The 20,438-nt window shown below is 43.4% G+C and overlaps 1 protein-coding gene across 1 annotated transcript in view; it reads right to left on the bottom strand.

Annotated features, from left to right (window-relative positions):
- Positions 1–8,931: 8,931 nt before the first annotated feature.
- The window catches only part of LOC145411660 (uncharacterized), a 148,029-nt gene continuing 136,522 nt past the window's right edge, over positions 8,932–20,438 (bottom strand). The window contains exon 17 of the mRNA XM_080281665.1: positions 8,932–8,982. Coding sequence (XP_080137791.1) covers positions 8,932–8,982 — 51 coding nt within the window. The remainder of the gene's footprint in view (positions 8,983–20,438) is intronic.

Here is a 20,438-nt window from a genome sequence, read left to right as displayed (position 1 = left end):
AGGAAGTCCCCAAAACAAGTAAAAAATTACGTCCTCGCGCAGAGGTGGTTATGTGTTTATAGCAATAAAAGAGGTAAAGGTAATATGACCAATAAAATATTATCCCAAAGTTATTTGGATACCTTCATTCGGAGACACGAAAAAAGATTGTCAGGTTTACCAACCATAACTATAAATGGAGTTTTCCACTTCAGGGTTTCTTCTCGCTTTATGTTCTTACATTCTGCCTCCCATCCTCCTCTTTCTCGTCCTCTCTATGCTTAGAGAAGCTATTAAATTTTCTGCACCTTGTCAGGTTGTGTACAGTCCACGACAAGTTAGCCTAATATTCCACTGCGTCCAATTCATATTTACGTCTTGTCTCACTATTGTGTATGAAGTGAGAAATATACCAAGCCTCACTGACCTTAGGATAATTACCACGCAGACGAAAGTCTCAATGAAAATATTATGTGAACTTTTATCCCAGACTGTACGGTGCAGTGTAATTCAAAAGTATCAGCAAGTGTTCATCAGGCATCAAAACTTCATGATTCTATCAGTATGGATAAAACCTTTATTGACCAGTGATGTATCATCTGACCAGTTGTGATTGTCTGAAATTAGCTATTTTCGAAGTTTTTCAAATGCATAAACTATGCAATAACTAGTAGGAAAAAGTGGATATAGGTAAAGGAATGTCTGATGAACCTTGCAGAGCAAGTTATCACATTCTCCAGCCAATGAATTTCAAGATTTTCATGAACAGAACAGCCGATACATCACCCAACCAATCCAGTCATGAGTTACCGGATCGCCCCGTCCGTCCCTCTGGACGCGCACCATCCCCCTTCTGTTGCCCATCAACCTGCAGGATATTAATTTCTGTATCACTTGTTACACAATTTTCACAACACTCACGCATTTATGTACAGTTCAAATACTTGCTGACGTCTGCTTCTGCTTCCAGGTGCTGCTTCTGCTTCAGGTGTTGCTGCTGCATCAACATGCTGCCTATAACAACGAATCAGAACGGATGCGACACCGGCCGGATTTCACCCAACAAATCAACCAACCAAGAAACCTTCCAACAAACCGTCCACCTACCCATCAACTGCCTGCCAACCAACCCACTTGTCTTCCCAGTAAGCTAAGATAGAAGTAACACTAACACCTAGACCAGGACCACAGTGCCTAAATTCAAAGCTTAGCTGTACCTTTCTGTCTTACACCTGTACCTGTCTAAGCTACCTGCCTCGCCAAACCCAATCCTCCCTCAACCCAGCCCTCCCTCAACCCAGCCCTCCCTCGACTTACAACCTACTGTAACTCATGTACCAAGACTTTCCTCCCAAACAGAATTCTGGGGGAAAATGGGGTGTTAATGCACATAGATTACAGAAAATCAAGAGTTACTGAATAAAAATCAGTTATGATGAATTTTGAATGCAATTGTATAAGGTGCTTGTAGCCCAAAAATTAACAGTAAATTTTATTTCATTGCTTAAAGTATATGCGTTTAGGCAGCAAAAACTGAAGTGAAAAATAATTAAGAAATTTACATTACTTAGCAATCAACACAAAAATTATTCAAGATATAAATAAGAAGATGTTGGTACTTGAAAGTATTATTCCAAACAGAACTCAATACTTATACCTTAGTTACTGAAGGTGCGTAAACCAGCATCTCAGGAATGGCATAGGCCAGCATCTCTCAGGAACGGCATAGGCCAGCATCTCTCAGGAACGGCATAGGCCAGCATCTCTCAGGAACGGCATAGGCCAGCATCTCTCAGGAACGGCATAGGCCAGCATCTCTCAGGAACGGCATAGGCCAGCATCTCTCAGGAACGGCATAGGCCAGCATCTCTCAGGAACGGCATAGGCCAGCATCTCTCAGGAACGGCATAGGCCAGCATCTCTCAGGAACGGCATAGGCCAGCATCTCTCAGGAACGGCATAGGCCAGCATCTCTCAGGAACGGCATAGGCCAGCATCTCTCAGGAACGGCATAGGCCAGCATCTCTCAGGAACGGCATAGGCCAGCATCTCTCAGGAACGGCATAGGCCAGCATCTTTCAGGACCACTTCGTAATCTGGAAGAAAGACATTGGCATTTCAGTGACAAGTTGTATAATTGCAGTCGGTAATATTGCTCCACACTTTGGTCAGACATTGATGAAACGTTATACTAAACTCACTGCAGATTCTGCGCGAAAATCTGACATCACAAAGAACAGATACTGCATGATGCCCTGTCGTTCATTACCGCGTTAGTAGCCTTGCTCTTTTATGGGATACAAATTATCGTTTGCTAGTGACTTTCTAGCTTATCCAAACGTGTTTTTGTTATATGCACATTCACAAATTAAACTTGGCACATGAGCATCTATCGCTAAGACTTATACCATCAACACTCTCGGTTTGAACAACGATTCAGCTGACGCCAGACTACTTTAGGCATCTGAAGGAGCCAAGAGCCTTAGCATTAACATTACGTTTATTTTCTTGATAAATACATCTAATTTAACTTTGGAGAAACCCTTAGTAGTTCATCGGTTGGACAATCTGCATTAACTCAGGCTCCTGCTACTCATTCGTCTAAATATAATTAGCAGATTATCTTGAAAACAGTTATTCCAGGTAAGAGGGACAATTGTGACAGGCTCCTGTAGTCAGATTGGTAAATTTATTTAGCTTAAGCTGGAATAGAATTGTGCAGGTCCGACCACACATTTTAATTCTGGTACTGAGGCCTCACCAATGTCAAAAGGTGTCAGTTGGCAGCAAACATTACAAAATACTGAAGGTGGTTTAAGCAGTTCTAGCCTCTGCACTTTTATTGCTGTCATCAGACGAGACAGCGTGTAGTGAAAGGGTTACATCCATTCATTACCCACCACATGATCGCAACAACTATACTCCATTCCACCAAGTTTGACACCATCAGTGCTGTTCTCAGCACCTGTAGCGTTGATGTAAAACCTCAGCACTGGGTAGAGTTCTATGCTGTACCTTCAGAACCAATATATAAAGGCAATACAAAAAGCTATATCCAGTTCTGAGGACCTTCATCAATTGTACTGGTGTTGAGGGCATCACTGATGTTGCCAGGCTCGTTGAAAAGGAGTATAGTATATTTTTCAACTTTAAAAATTTCATTCAACATCGAGTAAGAGGAGCCTGAGTTCACCCCGGAACTACCAAAGGTCCATCCCAACCCCACCCCAGCTAAAAAATTTGTCTATGCTTTTCACTTTATCTTATCCTAGATTTTCCTTTAGTTTATTTCACATACTTGAATGGCAGAAAAAGGTGATACTGTGGCTCTACATCCTTTCCATGGGACTTCTTGAGGACGATATTCTAATGTTTATTATTATTGTTTGGCGCATTTGAGGAAATAAATGGCAGTTTTAGGCCAAAGTAGTGTCTTAAGAGTATAGTGGGAAAATTAACCCACTCAGGACTTTTTGCTGCCACCATACCATTCATGGACATTCGAACTTAACGAGTTAGGTATTTCCGTCTTCAGGTACCCTTTATTACAGAATGTCTCCCGCCTTACCTGAATTCAGCTGCCTGACATTGGGTGACATATAGAGGTGTATGTTATGTAGGAGGACTGCTGGGCCTTGATACCGGGCTGTGAAGCCTATGCCCAGAGTCGGACACAAAAAAAAAGCTACAATAAAATGCTGTACGTTCTATGGCTATGAAGATTTCGTAACACCACCTCTTTTGCAATTTACACTTCATACCTCAGTATCATGTTACTTATGCAAACTGTCGATATGAAAACAAGTAGAATGCAAGAGTAATAATCAAAATTGCCAATGAAGTGATGCTTCAAGAATAATTGGAGATAGAATTTTATCCACTTTGAGTACGTCTGGTATGGCGTGAATCTTAACACTCGATTCTTAAGGAGTATCAAAAGTTAAGACCAAGCTATACAAAGGTTATGGAGTAAAGGTTGCAGTCATAGTTATAATAATTCTTTCACCTAAACTCAGCCCAGTTGTTCGTCCTTTTGTAGCTTACATCACAGTTCAGTGGCAGAAATTATAACAGACTAGCAGCATAAAAGAGTTTATCTCGTTATATTTCTGCTTTAAAGAGGAAGAGAGTTTTAGGGTAAACATGGTATAGGTTGGAATTTCTTTAGTTTACGTGTAAAATAGAAGAGGATCGCAAACAAACGCGAAAATTACCGATTTCCTCAAACTTCAGGACATTGTGATTAAGACACATATAAGGAATACTTAACAGTTGAGGGAGCTATTTCCCCCCCCCCCAAGAGAAAATATACATGCATATTAAATACCTTACAGATCTGAGTTGTGACTGGCGTAGCGATGTTGGTAGGGGCGGCAGGTGCGATAATGGCGACTGTGGTAGTTGTAATTAATAGCGATGGTAGTAAAATATCCTGGGAACTCTCTTGCTCGTCTCTTCAATCTGGAAAGAAATGTATCAAATTAGTACATTGCATATGAATTTATGTTCACTAGTTTTATCCCCTCTAGTTTTGTTCCTACTACTGCCAGAGTTTCAGCCCAAATTATGTGATTAGTTCGTTCGTATCTACTTGGCCCGTACTGTCATACTTTTGCACTAATTCCCATAGCTCAGTGGCACAATAAGATAATGCCAATTGTCTCTGCATCACTCCCATATTTCATGACTAGCATCATAAATCAGTCACTAATCTATTGTTACAGTAGAACACTGAAGATTAACGGCTGTAACTTTTGGGTAAAGTTACGTGAGAAGTGTATCGTTGCATCTGCCTACCAGTCCCTTCACTACTAGGTGGATGAAATAATCTGGAGTTAGCACGAATATAGCATATCAAAACGCAGTTTTACTGAAATATCAGTTATATGGAAACCGTGTAGCCAAACTCCTCAATCCCAGGAAGATGAACATACTTCGCCTCCATGTTACCCTGTGCTCCGCCATCAGGCTGCCTTTCCCCCGACTCGTGCCTCTCCACGCCCTTCACTCCATGTAAAGATGTATTTTTAATACAGACTTAAATTTTGCAGGTATTAAAGATCCTTGAAACCTCGCCCGCTTGCAGAAACTCTATCCTCAGACTCCAATGATTCTTACCTGAATTAACACATTAGGTCTTAGCTGGTATACAATGTTATGAGTTATGCCGACCATGGGAGGGTTCACTGATGCCATATGAAAACGCAGGCTCCTGTGGCTCAAAATAGTCTGATGCTGATAGAATATTTGAGTTGTCTCTACCATGAAAAGGTTAATTGGTACCAGAATTAACCTTCAGGCTCGAAGGACGTGAAAATCATCTGGCGTTGGCAGGAACAAAATACTATGGAACACTTACCTAGTTCAGGGGGACATCTCAATTTCCTAGGCTGAATGTGTTTTGGAAATTGTACGAGTAAAATCTGGGTCTAGATAAAGTGTTCAAAGCAAGATAACTCCTAAACAGCCTTACTAGATGTCTACCTGTCGGCTTGTTCTAGCACCATAGACAATTTTCTTCACCTTACGGCACACTTCCATCTTTAGGGTAATACAAACTTATTTAATCTCGTTGCTGCTACAGACCCTTCCTAGGTTTAATAAATTTGTCTAGGCAGCAAGAATAAAGTACATCATTGGAGTGAAGGGTTTAAAGTCTTGGTAGAGGGAGTTGTTGCAACTAAAAGTATATTTAGTGCCTTGATTTATATTTCTCCAGTTCAAATAATGCATTTTTACATGGATTATTTAGGTTTCCGGTGTAATATAGATAATTTGCAGTACCGCCATAGGTCAAGGAACCATATGTTTCGAAGTTCATCATAATTCCCGCATTTAAATCTCGCCTAGTGTACCTCCATAACATTTTTAGTGAATAAACATGTGCAGTAATTAACTTGGTTGACAAAAAAAGCCGGTTTATTCATCAAAAGACCAGCCGGCTTCCATATGCTGGAAAACCTGCCGGCTTTCCACATTTGTTCACTATAAAGCCAAAACGCACTTATTGTGGAAAAAGCTAGTTCACGCATTTTTAGCGAATAAACATGTGCAGTAATTAACTTGGTTGCCTAAAAAAAAAAAAATGTTTATTCATCAAAAGACCAGCCGGCTTCCATATGCTGGAAAACCTGCCGGCTTTCCACATATTTCTGTCCACTATAAAGCCAAAACGCACTTATTGTGGGAAATGCTGGTTCATGCATTTTTAGCGAATAAACATGTGCAGTAATTAACTTGGTTGCCTAAAAAAAAAAAAAAAAAAAAAAAAAAAAAAAAAAAAAGCCGGTTTATTCATCAAAAGACCAGCCGGCTTCCATATGCTGGAAAACCTGCCGGCTTTCCACATATTTCTGTCCACTGTAAAGCCAAAACGCACTTACTGTGGAAAAAGCTAGTTCACGCCGTCTACAATATTCGGTACCTTGGAGACTGTGTCACGTACTGAATAATTTTCTTTTAAAATGTCCATTAACAAAGTCCAAGCAATGAGATATGACCAGAGCTTTCCACTTACCTCTCAACTCCTGGACTCCAGGCTGCAAAATGGTAGGAAACCGGCAGCTTTCGACCTTTTATAACCTCGGTCACCCCAGGGATGCCACTTCGCCATTTTGTGCGTATTTGGCCACCTTTTTTTTTTTTTTTTTTTTTTTTTTTTTTTTGCTATAAGGTGCTTTTCTTGTGCTTTTATTGCTCTGATATATTAACTTGAGAGTGGTGTTGTTTTTAAGCCTGTTGTTGCTATAAATATACTTCTGTGATGCTCTGGTAAACCTGCCCTAATAAATCAGCTGTTGTGTGCTTTTTCTCACGTGTATGAGGCTAGGACGTATATTATAACTTAGAAATCAGCGAATTAGTGATACAGGTAGCAGTAATCACAAAAACTCCCGCTACATGGCGCTGGTGAGACCTTAGCGAGGTATTTTATACCTAATTCTTGCTACCGCCAGACGATTTTATCTAGATTAGGAAGGTTGTATTGTAAATGTACCATTCACTGCTTATGACGTCCCCGATGGTCATACAAAAACTAGTAATCTCAACCAGTCAGAGGCCAGCGTCTTTTGTCACATTTTCTTCACCATAGCCTCACCATCGCCATCTATAGGAGTTTGGTATTGCCTTGCCTGCCTACACGCAGGACTTGGTTTTATTTGTTGTTATTTTCGTTCATTTAGCTGCATTTATTATGTTGCATTTCTCCATTTTATCGTATTTTATTTTTGCTGCGTCTATTGTACTATGTTCTTCTATTTATAATTATCGTTGCAGTTATACATTCATCATTTTTATTCATTTCCTTCCATTGCATTGATTCATTTTCCCTGCAGCATTTACTGTAACCCCATCAGGGCGATGACATTTATTTTATTCTTGCCACCTCCCGACGATGTTATTCAGCATTGGGCAGACCGCTTGTCTGAAGGGATTAATGGAGATTTGACTAATTGCTTATCTGTGTTCAGCTGAATAATGTCGTCTGGTGGTGGCAAGATTAGATAGACTAACAACTGGATAGAAGGTAGATAGATACATTTAAAATCAACTAATTATGTTTTATTTCAGTAAAGGAGGTATACAGTCAGTTTCTGCTGAGTGCCAGTCTTCCCCTAGCAGAGGACCGGCAGCAGACGATGTTCCATCCAGGTCCCCGATTGGTACTGCTGGGCCAACAGGGACTGAGGGGGAACAAGAGGAGTCCCCAGTGTGACGGGACCAAAACTCGACCTCAAGTTCATGTAGTCGCGAGTTGGATGTGTTAACCACTGCACCACAGCCCCTGGACAAATCATCAGGCGACGTCACCAGGACACATCACCAGGAAACCAAGTGCCTGTGTCAAGAAAAATGTAAATTAGCTAACTAAGTTATTTTCACGTTATTCTTGCTATCTCCAGCGGATTTTTTACTCAGGTGAGAAGGGATAGATATTAATGAATGGATTAATGTAAACAGTAATCTAGTCCCTAGTTAGAAAAACTATCATATGTTGAATGAAATCAACTGAAGCTAACAAGAATATACAGTAGCCCGCGCACACACACACACACACGCTAATAAACACACACACACACACACACACACACACACACACACACACACACACACGGTAATAAACACAAACACACACACACACACACACGGTAACAAACACAAACACACACACACACACACGGTAACAAACACAAACACACACACACACACACTCTAACAAACAAACACACACACACACACACACACACACACACACACACACACACGGTAACAAACACACACACACACACACACACACACACACACACATCGACACAGAAAGACACACACACACACATCGACACAGAAAGACACACACACACACACACACACACAGCACACAAATGCAAACACAGCAGTCCACCCACCCACACACACACACACACACACACACACACACACACACACACACACAGCACACAAATGCAAACACAGCAGTCCACCCACCCACCCACACACACACACACACACACACACACACACACACACACACACATATATATATATATATATATATATATATATATATATATATATATATATATATATATATATCCAACAAACACACACACACACACACACTAACAAACACAAATACACAAACATACACAGAAATACATACACACTACACAAACACACATACACACACATGCACAAACGTCCAACACACAAACATACATAGAAACAAATGCACACACTCAGTACACAAACACACATACACACATATGCACAAACGTCCAAAACACACACACACACACACACACGGGCATTTACCTCAAGTTCATGTAGTCGCGAGTTGGATGTGTTAACCACTGCACCACAGAACCTGGACAAACCATAGGCGAAGTCAACAGGACACATCACCATGATTTATCGTCAGGACATATCACAAGGCCGTATCACCAGGACACATCACCAGGACATATCGTCAGGACACATCACCAGGAAACCAAGTGCCTGTGTCTAATGAAAATCCTGAATAATGTATTATATCGTAATAAATCATCCACCAATAAATGAATGATTTAATTCCTATTTGTTTACTCTTCTAAGTTACTTAATGTACAGCATTGTATTCTGTTCTTTACAAACCCCTATGTACTCCAAATCCAACTTGGGCGTGCTTGAATAAACTTAGCCTTTCAAACCTTTCACACCTTTCTTAAGTTACCCCTGCACTGACCCGTCCTCTATGAAGCAACCCCTGTACTGACCCCCCCTCTCCTGTACTACCCCCGCATTCACCCACCCTCTCCGCCTCTACCCCCGCACTGACCCCCCTTCTCTCTAGCTACCCCCTCACTGACCCCCCCTCTCTCTAGCTACCCCCGCACTCACCCCCCCTCTCCTGAGATACCCCCGCACTCACCCCCCTTCTCCCGAATTACCCCCGCACTCACCCCCCCACTTCTGGAGCTGCCCAGACACTCACTCAAGCACGCCGCCGCCACCCCCTCACTTACCCCCCCACACCCCCGCACTGCCCCCCCCTCTTCTGAGCTACCCCCGCACTGACCCCCCCTCTCCTGAGCTACCCCCGCACTCACCCCCCTTCTCCCGAATTACCCCCGCACTTACCCCCCCACTTTTCGAGCTGCCCAAACACTCGCTCGAGCACGCCGCCGCCACCCCCTCACTTACCCCCCCACACCCCCGCACTGACCCCCCCCTCTTCTGGGCTACCCCCGCACTGACCCCCCCTCTCCGCCGCCACCCCCGCACTGACCCCCCCTCTCCTGAGCTACCCCCGCACTCACCCCCCTTCTCCCAAATTACCCCCGCACTCACCCCCCCACTTTTCGAGCTGCCCAAACACTCACTCGTGCACGCAGTCGCCACCCCCTCTCTTACCCCCCCACACCCCCGCACTGACCCCCCCTCTCCTGAACTACCCCCGCACTCACCCCCCTTCTCCCGAATTACCCCAGCACTCACCCCCCCACTTCTCGAGCTGCCCAAACACTCGCTCGAGCACGCCGCCGCCACCCCCTCACTTACCCCCGTACGCCCCCGCACTGACCCCCCCTCTCCTGAGCTACCCCCGCACTGACCCCCCCTCTCCACCGCTACCCCCGCACTTACCCCCTCACTTCTGGAGCTACCCCAGCTCTCACCGGTCCACGCCGTTTCTACCCCCGCACTTACCCTCCCTCACCTCCGCACTGACCCCCCCTCTCCTGAGGTACCCCCGCACTGACCCCCCCCTCTCCTGAGCTACCCCCGCACTGACCCCCCCCTCTCCTGAGCTACCCCCGCACTCACCCCCCTTCTCCCGAATTACCCCCGCACTCACCCCCCCACTTCTCGAGCTGCCCAAACACTCACTCGTGCACGCAGTCGCCACCCCCTCACTTACCCCCCCACACCCCCGCACTGACCCCCCCTCTCCTGAGCTACCCCCGCACTGACCCCCCCTCTCCACCGCTACCCTCGCACTTACCCCCCCACTTCTGGAGCTACCCCAGCTCTCACCCGCCCACACCGTTTCTACCCCCGCACTTACCCTCCCTCACCCCCGCACTGACCCCCCCCTCTCCTGAGCTACCCCCGCACTGACCCCCCCTCTCTGCCGTTACCCCCACACTCATCCCCCCACTTCTAGAGCTACCCCAGCTCTCACCCGTCCACGCCGCCACCACCCCCGCACTGACCCCCCCCCTCTCTCGAGCTACCCCCGCACTGACCCCCCCTCTCTCTAGCTACCCCCGCACTTACCCTCCCTCACTCTAGCTACCCCCGCACTTACCCTCCCTCTCTCGAGGTACCCCCTCACTTACCCTCCCTCTCTCCGAGGTACCCCCGCACTTACCCACCCATTTCTGAGCTACCCCCGCTCTCAACACCCTTTCCCCCAACCCACACTGTTACCCCCTCTCCTCCCCTTCGTCTACTGTTAAGGGAAGGATTTTATTTATTTATTTATTTTTTTTACACCATCTACAGGAAAAGGAAAGTAACATGAAGACAGCAAAATATTTATTAATGCAAACCATTATATATTACTGATGCTTTTCTGTGGTTGTAACTTTCCATCCATCATCCAATCCTGCATTGCCCCATGAGGAGCGTAGGAGCCCGGGGGAAGGCAGTTGGTCCCGACATTTAAGATGAGAGTGACCAGCCTCACACATCTCTGAGTGGCATTACGTGAGCAATAAACCCCAACCACCCCTTGGATATAAACCTTCACCGGCTCAATCCGATTGGAGTGCAATAATTACCCACTAAACCACCAGGCGCCAAAATTTGGTTATATGGTTACCACCCAGCGTAGTAAATGGTTTCCTGGTGTTCAGGAAACCATTTGGCTTGTCACTCAGTGTAGAGTCACCCACAGGCAGAAGGAAGAGGAAATAATGAAGGAAAGAAAGACAGAAGAGGGAGTGTAAAGTCACCCATAGGCAGAAGGACAAGGAAAGAATGAAGGAAAGACAGAAGAGGATGGAAGGAAAGAAGGATGGAGGAGAGGAGAGGGCAGACACCCAACAGCAGCACTACATCGAGTGAGTGGATGGTGAGCTGTAACTTTCAGCCTCTGAAAAATAAAGAAAATATACACCAGTATGTTATTGAGGAAGAGGAGGGGGAAGAAAAGAAAAGGAGGAGGAGAAGGAAGTGCAGGAGGAGGAAGAGGAGAAGAAAAGGAGAGGAGGAGGAGGAGGAAATGCAGGAGGGGGAAGAGGAGGAGAAGAGGAGGAGGAGGAGGAATTGCAGGAGGAGGAGGAGAAGAGGGGGAGGGGGGGAAGAGGAGGACGAAGAGGAGGTGCAGGAGGAAAAGGATAAGGATAAAGCGGAGGAGGAGCTGGAGCAGGAGTGACCTGGGGAGGACGAAGAGAAGGTACAGGAAGAGGAGGAGGAGATGCAGGAGGGTGGGAAGAGGAGGTGGAGGAGGAGAAGGAAGTGCAGGAAAGGGGAAAAGAAGGAAGAGGAGGAGGAGGAAATACAGGGGGGAAATGAAGAGGAAGAGGAGGAAGAGAAGAAGGGAAAAGGGGAGGAGGGGGAGGGAGAGGAGGAGGAGGAGGAGGAGGAAGTGCAGGAGGAGGAGGAGGAGGAAGTGCAGGAGGAGGAGGAGGAGGAAGTGCAGGAGGAGGAGGAGGAGGAAGTGCAGGAGGAGGAGGAGGAGCGGGAGGAGAAGGTGAGAGAAGAGGAGGAGGAGGAGGAGGAGGAGGTGCAGGAGGAGGAGGTGCAGGAGCAGGAGGAGGTGCTGGAGGAGGAGGTGCAGGAGGAGGAGGAGGAGGAGGAGGTGCTGGAGGAGGAGGAGGTGCAGGAGGAGGAGGAGGTGCAGGAGGAGGAGGAGGTGCAGGAGGAGGAGGAGGTGCAGGAGGAGGAGGAGGAGGAGGTGCAGGAGGAGGAGGAGGAGGAGGTGCAGGAGAAGGAGGAGGAGGAGGCTCATATAAAATGTGAAGAGGGAACAGCAGGCCTAAGTAGCCCTCGTGCTGTCCACCGTTGTCCTTTTGAGGGACAGGGAGGGAACTGAGTACAAAGAAGCACTAAGAAAAGCAAACAGCAACAGACTTAATGGACCTTTTAAGGCTGTTATGGAGACGGCTGTGACTGTGATATTGGTATCTAATTTATGAGCTGAAGGAAGCAAAGCAGGAAGACAGAATACGTGAAAATGGAAGGATGTTTGTGTATCCAGGCAGCTTCACTGTCAAGACATATCGGTGCCATCACGTGAAGGCGTCCCTCTACTTTGCATTCGAAAAATCTCTTCAGAAAGTCTATTCAGAGATAAAATAAAATCGTACGTATTACTCCACTCACTTTAACTTGGCGCAAAATATCCATGTCTCCGTCTTAAATGTTGAGCTGTGACCAGAGATTAACACGAGAGTATGTTGGTAAATATTATCACAAACGACACAGTATATAAACCAGTAGTGGCAGGAATTATCTATGATTATCAATACTCTCTCTCACACACACACCACAACCAAATTACTACTAAAACAATAATTCTCTCTCTCTCTCAAGCAAACGACCCCCCAAAATCTGCCTCCAAAAATCTCCATTACTTAAAATCGTCTGGAAGGTATATATATATATATATATATATATATAACGACTGAAGGGGTTGATGAAAGCCACATCAACCCCCCCCCCCAAGTCTCCCCTAAGCTGTGAGAGAGAGAGAGAGAGAGAGAGAGAGAGAGAATGTAGAATGTGGAAAATTACTCGCTAGGAAGGACGAGTTGGGAAGCATACACGAAATCTCACTGGCCCTCATTAGGTTGCTTCGTAGCACCTCTTCCTTTGCCATTTATTTTGCATTTCACACTTTCACATTAATATAGTTGGTAACATACATACGGATACTGGGGTGCAATGTATAAAATAATTCGCAAAGGAAGAGGTGTTGAGTACGAAGATAACACCTGGTCTTATTCTTGCTACCTACATGCCGATACTAAGGTGCAATATACTGTATGGGATAATTCGCATAGGAAGAGGTGTTACGTACGAGGCCTCCCTTCTCAATATAAAGCCTGGTTTTGTTCTTGCTGCCTACATGCGGATTCTAAGGTGCAATATATGGAATAATTCTCGAAGGAAGAGGTGTTACGTACTAAGCCCATTCTCTTAAAAAATTATACAGCTCTACAATCTTTCCACAGCATCTCTTCGTGACTAATACACTATATTCTAGTGTCAGTGTCTTAGCTAAGTATGCAAAATAGATGGCAATTTTAGGCCAAGTTAGAATAGTATGGCAGTGAAGGGGATAATGAAAGCTATGGTTCGTATTCTCCTAACATCTCTTCCTTAACGATTTATTTTCCAAGCTACTCATTAACATCCCTTTGTTTGTTTCTTATGTCTTCAATATCGACACAGATGGTATGGATAACACACAGCTGTCAGACTTTTTTTTAGATAAAGTTTTCGGAGCCTGGATGTTTATTAAGCCTTTCATGGTCTAGACAGCTCTTAATACTGCATTCTGTGGAAAGGTACTGAGTGGTGAGTTGGAAGGAAGGAAAGCTGATGGCATAGGACGGAGACATGCTGGAAATTTGTTCACCCCCCTCCCCTTACTAAAGTGTCTGGCTATTGAAAGATAGACAGACATATAAACTTTAGTACTTTTATACGTTCCATAATCTGACGATGAATTTATGAAGAAAATATGGCAGTAGCAAGAAAAAAGGTCACGGTACTGAGAGGGACAAGTCCAGTAAATGTTTTATTACAATGTACTGATTTACTTGTGTTTTACAGACTGAGAATGCGAAAACATTTTTCACCAAAGCGGAACTACGAGCGACCGGTCACCATACCTGCAACAACCACCATCGTTAGAACCACCATAGCTTATGCCAACCACCGTCAGTACGCCAGCCACCATTCTCATCAACCAGAGGTAATAGATTGGCTCCTGGCCTTTGAAGATGTCATGGTACTGAAGAAATTAATGGAGATTTTCCAGTTCCTAAACTAACAACTCTGTAAGCTGAACAAAATAGCCTGGCATTAGCACGAATGAAGTACCAAAGATTTAACACTGCAAGATGGCGTACGATTGTGTCGGCACAAAAATTTAGCGACACCGAATGGATGTTGCTGATTGTACGTTTTTGTTGGTATCTGTATATAAAAGCAGCTGATAAATGCTTGGTCAGATTAGATTTGGCACCATTTTTTTTTTTCCCCAGATTGACCTAAGAACAAGATCCTGTCAGAGGTAGTGTTTGGACGCGAAGTCGCAGTAAAATGATCTTGTTTACGAGTGATGTGTTAAAAAAATGGGGTCTAAAAGGACGCACGCAACATACTCATCGCTATTAGTCGAATATGTTTACGCCTGAGCTAAAGTATTTTGATAAGTGTCGACAAAATAATGAAATGCAGTACTTAGTACTGCACTAAAATATATTCCTGCCTATCAATATTCTATTCAGGCTTCCTGCAGATTTTGTAGTGCTGAGGGATATCCTAGTAGTTAAAGGTTTAGACGTAACTCCATTAGCTGTCATGGATGGGACAACTCGCCAGACGTTTACGTAAGATGATTCAGAACATTAATACTGTGTGTTAACCTTTTCATGGTCGGGACAATTGTAGGATATTATTTTCCACAAAGCACTAGACTGTTTTATTCAGCAGTCCTAGAAACCTGAGAATTAATACTGTCACCATTAACCCTTTCATAGTCGAGACAGTTCTAGGAACCTTTTTTTTTTTTTTTGCCAAATGGAGCCTAAGAGCGTTAGGTTTATCACTGCCATGAACATAAATAATCCATTCAAACACCAGATTAATTTGTTAGGACAAGACAGGGTCCATTATGTCAGTCATAGGGTGGTTGTCTCAGTAGCTTTCCTACCACCTCTTCCACAGTGATTTAAAATAAGTTTTATCCTAACCCCTTCTGTGTTAGTGAGACGAGCTTTAGCCATACTAGAATGACTGCACAAGAAAATAACGAGGGCGTAAAAGACAGCGTAATAGAATAACCAGGGCGTAATATGCACAGGAAATCTCTGAGCAAAGGTGCTGCGTAGTCTACGCCTTCTTGAAAACTGGTATGTGTCACGTTTTGTATGCCATAATCGCGAGGATTATCTTGTTAAAATGTTTTGAACTAATAATTACTCTGAAGGAATATAATTTGTGATTAGTTAAAACTGCATTTATAAACTAATCAGTGTGAAAAATTCAATTACTATCTATCTATTGCCAGACGCCTCAATCCCGTAAGGGGAAGCCACAAGCAAATAGCCTCCATGTCGCCGTCCAATGCCACTTCACTGCCCCTGCTCCCAGCTCAATTACTGATAATTTGGAATCACCTTCAATAATTGTAAAAACTTATTTTGATGCAACTAACTGACAATAAACCAACTTTGAACTGAGTGCCATTTATAATTCACCGACTTTGAACTGTTGCCGAGAAACTTGGGGATCGGAAAGTTTCACAGAGGGCTACTGTACAGGATTTCTGGACTTCATACGAGGCTGTGTTGAGTTCATGTATTTCTTAGAGGAGTACTGTATTTTGAGGGAGGTTACTGAATCTCCTGGAGAACTACAACGTACGGATTACTTTATTCTGTAGAGGGTTGCTGCACTTCGTAGAGGGTTACAGTGTATTCTTATGTAGAGATACTATTTTACAGGGATGTTCCGCGGAGGATCTGTAGTGATTCGCAAGTGTTTGTTAGTTTCTTATAGATCTGAGCGATCAGTAAGGGGACCTGGTTACATAAAAGGATCCCGAGGGACTGCACCAGGGTTCTTTGTCATATCAAGAGAAATTGTCTCGTAAAAGGCTGTGAGAGGTTTTGTGGAAGTCAGTTTGGAAGATGGTATGAGTGTTTTCTTGTTACTGCATAACTAAGATATATTTACTGATATTGCAGATGATTAAACTACCAACTTTTATCTTTTGGTATAAAACACTAAACCTTTTACTTTCCTCAATGATCCTGGCTGCTGTGTTTATCTCCCGTAGGTGGTGTGAAGACAGCTGGTGCAGAGGGTTGACTCAAGAAGACTGTCTCTAAAGAACTCGTGGCACTCCGTCAAAAAAGACTCGTTGCTCTTTTATAACTCTTCTGAAATAAAATGTAAGTAGTAGCATCCGTTTATCCATATACCAATATCGAGACCTTCAACGTTCATATGTTCAGTACAGAAACCTAAGAGTAAGTATTTCATAACAATCCTCAAAACTGAACCCTAATTTAATTTCTAGCTATGCTCATTAACCCCTTTCTAGCTGTTTTCAATAACCCTTTTACACAAGCACCTAGAGACTCCAACTTTTACGACGCACACGAAGTTTACAATAAAACCTGCTTCATGACACTGCGAAGGAATTGACCACAACTGTACAGTAAATAAATTACTGCTGAAGAATAATTAAGATTTCAAGTGCTACAATACAAATAACAATCACGAATATACTAAAATCATAATTTGTCAAATACTATACAGGATGGTGTTCGTTAAGTGATACACCTCATTGGCAATGAACAAAACCATAATACACTAGTGCGTTATGCTATGCCACTATACAGCTTGAAAATAACCTTGCCACCACCACCTGTGTCAGATATCAAGGGACCTACTTCAGAGGTGACTAGCAGAAACTACCAGTCTAACAAATAATCTAACAAATGAAGTGTAATGTCCTGGAAAACGTGAAGAGAAGTACAGTACAGAACATAATACTTACCAAAATACTTTTTCTCAACCTCTTCCAGCAACTGCTAGAAAGCTGGTTTTGGCATTTGGCCTATCGTCCAGTCCTTACAAATCATACAAGCCAAAAAGAAAACAATCTACATCAGTAACTCACAAGACAATAAGGTATAACTGATAAATCGCCAAAGAACTGGTGACACGAAGTCACCAATACTAATTAAAATATGGCTCTATGTCAGTGTCCAAGACCCGTATCTTAAAAGATCTTAATCTTTCGTATAAAAAAATTTATCAGCAAATTAAACCCAGAAATCGTTTTGCCTTGTCGCATTTTCCACTTTATAATTTTAGTCTTGTTTCGATTCGAAGTTTTGGCAGATTTATTTAGTTACCGCTAAGACATGAACATAAACAACTGACCTTACACAACTAAATCTCCAGAAATTAAGACAAAAGCATAAACAAATGATCTTAAGCTCAATAAATTAAGAAAAAAGCAGAAATAAATGATCTTAAGCACAACCCTAGCATGGGTAAATAAATAGTCTTCTACACAATTTATGGGTAAGACATAAGAAAATAAACACAAACCAAGGATCTTATACATAACCTGAGCTCACGAAAGAAGACACATGTACAAACATAAACTAAAACCAAGGATCTTATACATAACTTAAGCTTGCGAAAGTAAGACACATATACAAACAATTTATCGTAGGTCCACATGAAAACAAATGAAAACAAATTATCTTACAAATTAAGCCGACGAAATTAAAAGAAAAAGCATAAGAAAATTATCATATACATACACAGTACATTTAAATTATTATTACATTACATCATCTAATCCAGTGTGGCCCCATAAGGAGCGTAGAAGCCCTGTGCTAGGCAAGTTAGTCCTGACATTTAAGATGAGAGTGACCAGCCTCACTCATCTCTGAGTGGCGTTACGTGAGCAATAAACTCCAACCATCCCTTGGATATAAACCTACACAGGTTCAATCCGGCTGGAACGCCTTAATTACCGACTAAACCACCAGGCGCCATAGTTTGGTTATATGGTTACCACCCAGCGTAATAAATGGCTTCCTGGTGAACAACAAACCATTAGGCTTCTCACTCAGTGTAGAGTCACCCACAGACAGAAGGAAGAGAAAAGAAAGAAGGAAAGAAAGACAGAAGAGGAAGGCAGGAAAGAAGAAAGGAAGAGATGAAAGGACGGTCACCCGAGAGCAGCACTACATCGAGTGAGTGGATGGTGAGCGCCCCCACATACCACCAAATTATTACTACCATTATTATTATTTACAACAACAACAACTACTACGACTATTTTTACTTTTACACTGCTGAAGCAGGAAGTTGATAAATACATGAGAACCAGTTTAACATTTATTCCTTCATGGGTAACCTCAGAAACATAACGCTGAGTGACTCCAGGTTCCTCACCAGTACACGCCACGATAACACCCTCAGTTCATCAGGCCCTTTTATTGGTGTATTCTTGCTACCACCAGACAATTTTATGCAGCCTAATTTCTTGAGCCCTGAGACGTAATTTATATTTTCATTATCATCCTACTATATTTTATTCAGCCTACGAAAGATCTATGGTAATGAAAGGGGTACTGAAGGTCATGAGTCTACATTTTAAAGTCTCCCATCAATTTAATAAAACCGTCTACAAAGAGCAATAATAATAATAATAATAATAATAATAATAATAATAAAGTACGAAATCAAGCTGAAGAAGAGTTGGGGGTATCTCATTTTGTAGCAGGGTAAATGAAGGCTACATCAAACTTTACAACTCTTAAAACTCTCATAATCTGAAGAAAACCGTCTGGAATAGCAAGAATATAACTAAAAAAGAGGTCACGGTACTGAAGGGGTTAATGAAGAGAACAGGGTCGAGGGATGTGGATAAATAAATGAACTGTACATTCTTTCTTAACGATTACCACTGGAAACTTTTTGTGTGGATGGAAAGGAATGTTGGCAGTAATCCCTCCAATATCCGACTTAATAGGGCCATAGGCAGGTCCAAATAGTGGTCCTGTCCGGATATTGGGCCCCAGCTTATGGACTTGTACTTATGGACCCTATCTCAGAGAAACACCTATACAACTCCCTCTGGACATGCATAGCACCTATTTAAGACCCAAATCACACCAATAAGGCACATAAATGACTGAAATAAATGCAAAAGAAGCATAAAATGAGGGTTTTGAGGTAGGTTCATACAATATTAAACATTCTGGTTACTGGCTCCTGGACTGGTACTTATGGACCCTAACCTAGCCTAACTCAGAAAAACACCTTCCTACTGCACATGCATAGCTCCTAACACCCTATTTACACCAATAAAGAACATTAAAGAGTGAAATGAGGTGTTTGAGGTAAGTATAGTATGGAAAAAAGTACAGTATGAAACATTCTGCCTACTTACAGCAAGTCCATGGCCATCTCGATGAATAACCGCCTCCTCTCGGGCTCTGACAGTAAGAAGGATTTCCTGAAGCACTTCCAGTACACTGTTCATGAAGTCTTGCACTGAACTTAGTCAATCGCACTCAGAAGTCCGTTCTCTTCACAGTGCGCACTCGTCTAACTTATGCTCCATTGTAACTTACTAAGTGTTGCACTCTGCACTTTAACTTTTCCCACTCTTCTAACCATTTTCTAAAGCAAAAACAAACAAGTCTATTTACGTTAAATTTTGTTCCAAATTTGTCATCTCACTCACAACTGTAAATCCTTAACACAACACTGTTTTTTTCACTGCACAACACTGTAAATTCCCGTGTGGTCTAGTGGAGAAGTTCTTGCTGTTTAATCACTGTCAGAGTCCGAGAGTATCACAGGTGACCTAGGGGTGTGTCGCTGGGTCGTGGTGATGGCGTACCCACTGCAGACGACTCTGAAGATAGACGCAAACTCATGTCGAGTGGTGGCTCCACCGTGGCTGATGTGCTAGGCTGTGGCTCGGAGCATGAGGGCCTGTCTTGGGGAGGCAACGGAGTGGAGCCAGGGCTGGACACAGCGGGGGTCACGGGCCTGAAAAAACTGTCAATGGTTGATTGACGCAAGGACTGACGATTCTGACGATTGATGATGCACTGCCTGAAAGCACGCACTTCCTCCACAAGTCCCAAGGGCCCAATCTCCCTGTCGCAGTCCAGGTGTTCCAGGTAGTCGAGAATGAACTCTAGGTGTTCCCGGAGTGCGCTCAGCTTGGGGATGGCTGGAGTAGTGTCATGTTGAGAGGA

Source organism: Coenobita brevimanus, chromosome 90 (genome assembly GCF_032717465.1).
Source record: "Coenobita brevimanus isolate Jiangsu-jjx chromosome 90, ASM3271746v2, whole genome shotgun sequence".
NCBI classification, from domain to species: domain Eukaryota; kingdom Metazoa; phylum Arthropoda; class Malacostraca; order Decapoda; family Coenobitidae; genus Coenobita; species Coenobita brevimanus.
Note: the sequence above shows the minus strand (reverse complement) of the source record. Positions and strands in the feature narration are given on the sequence as shown.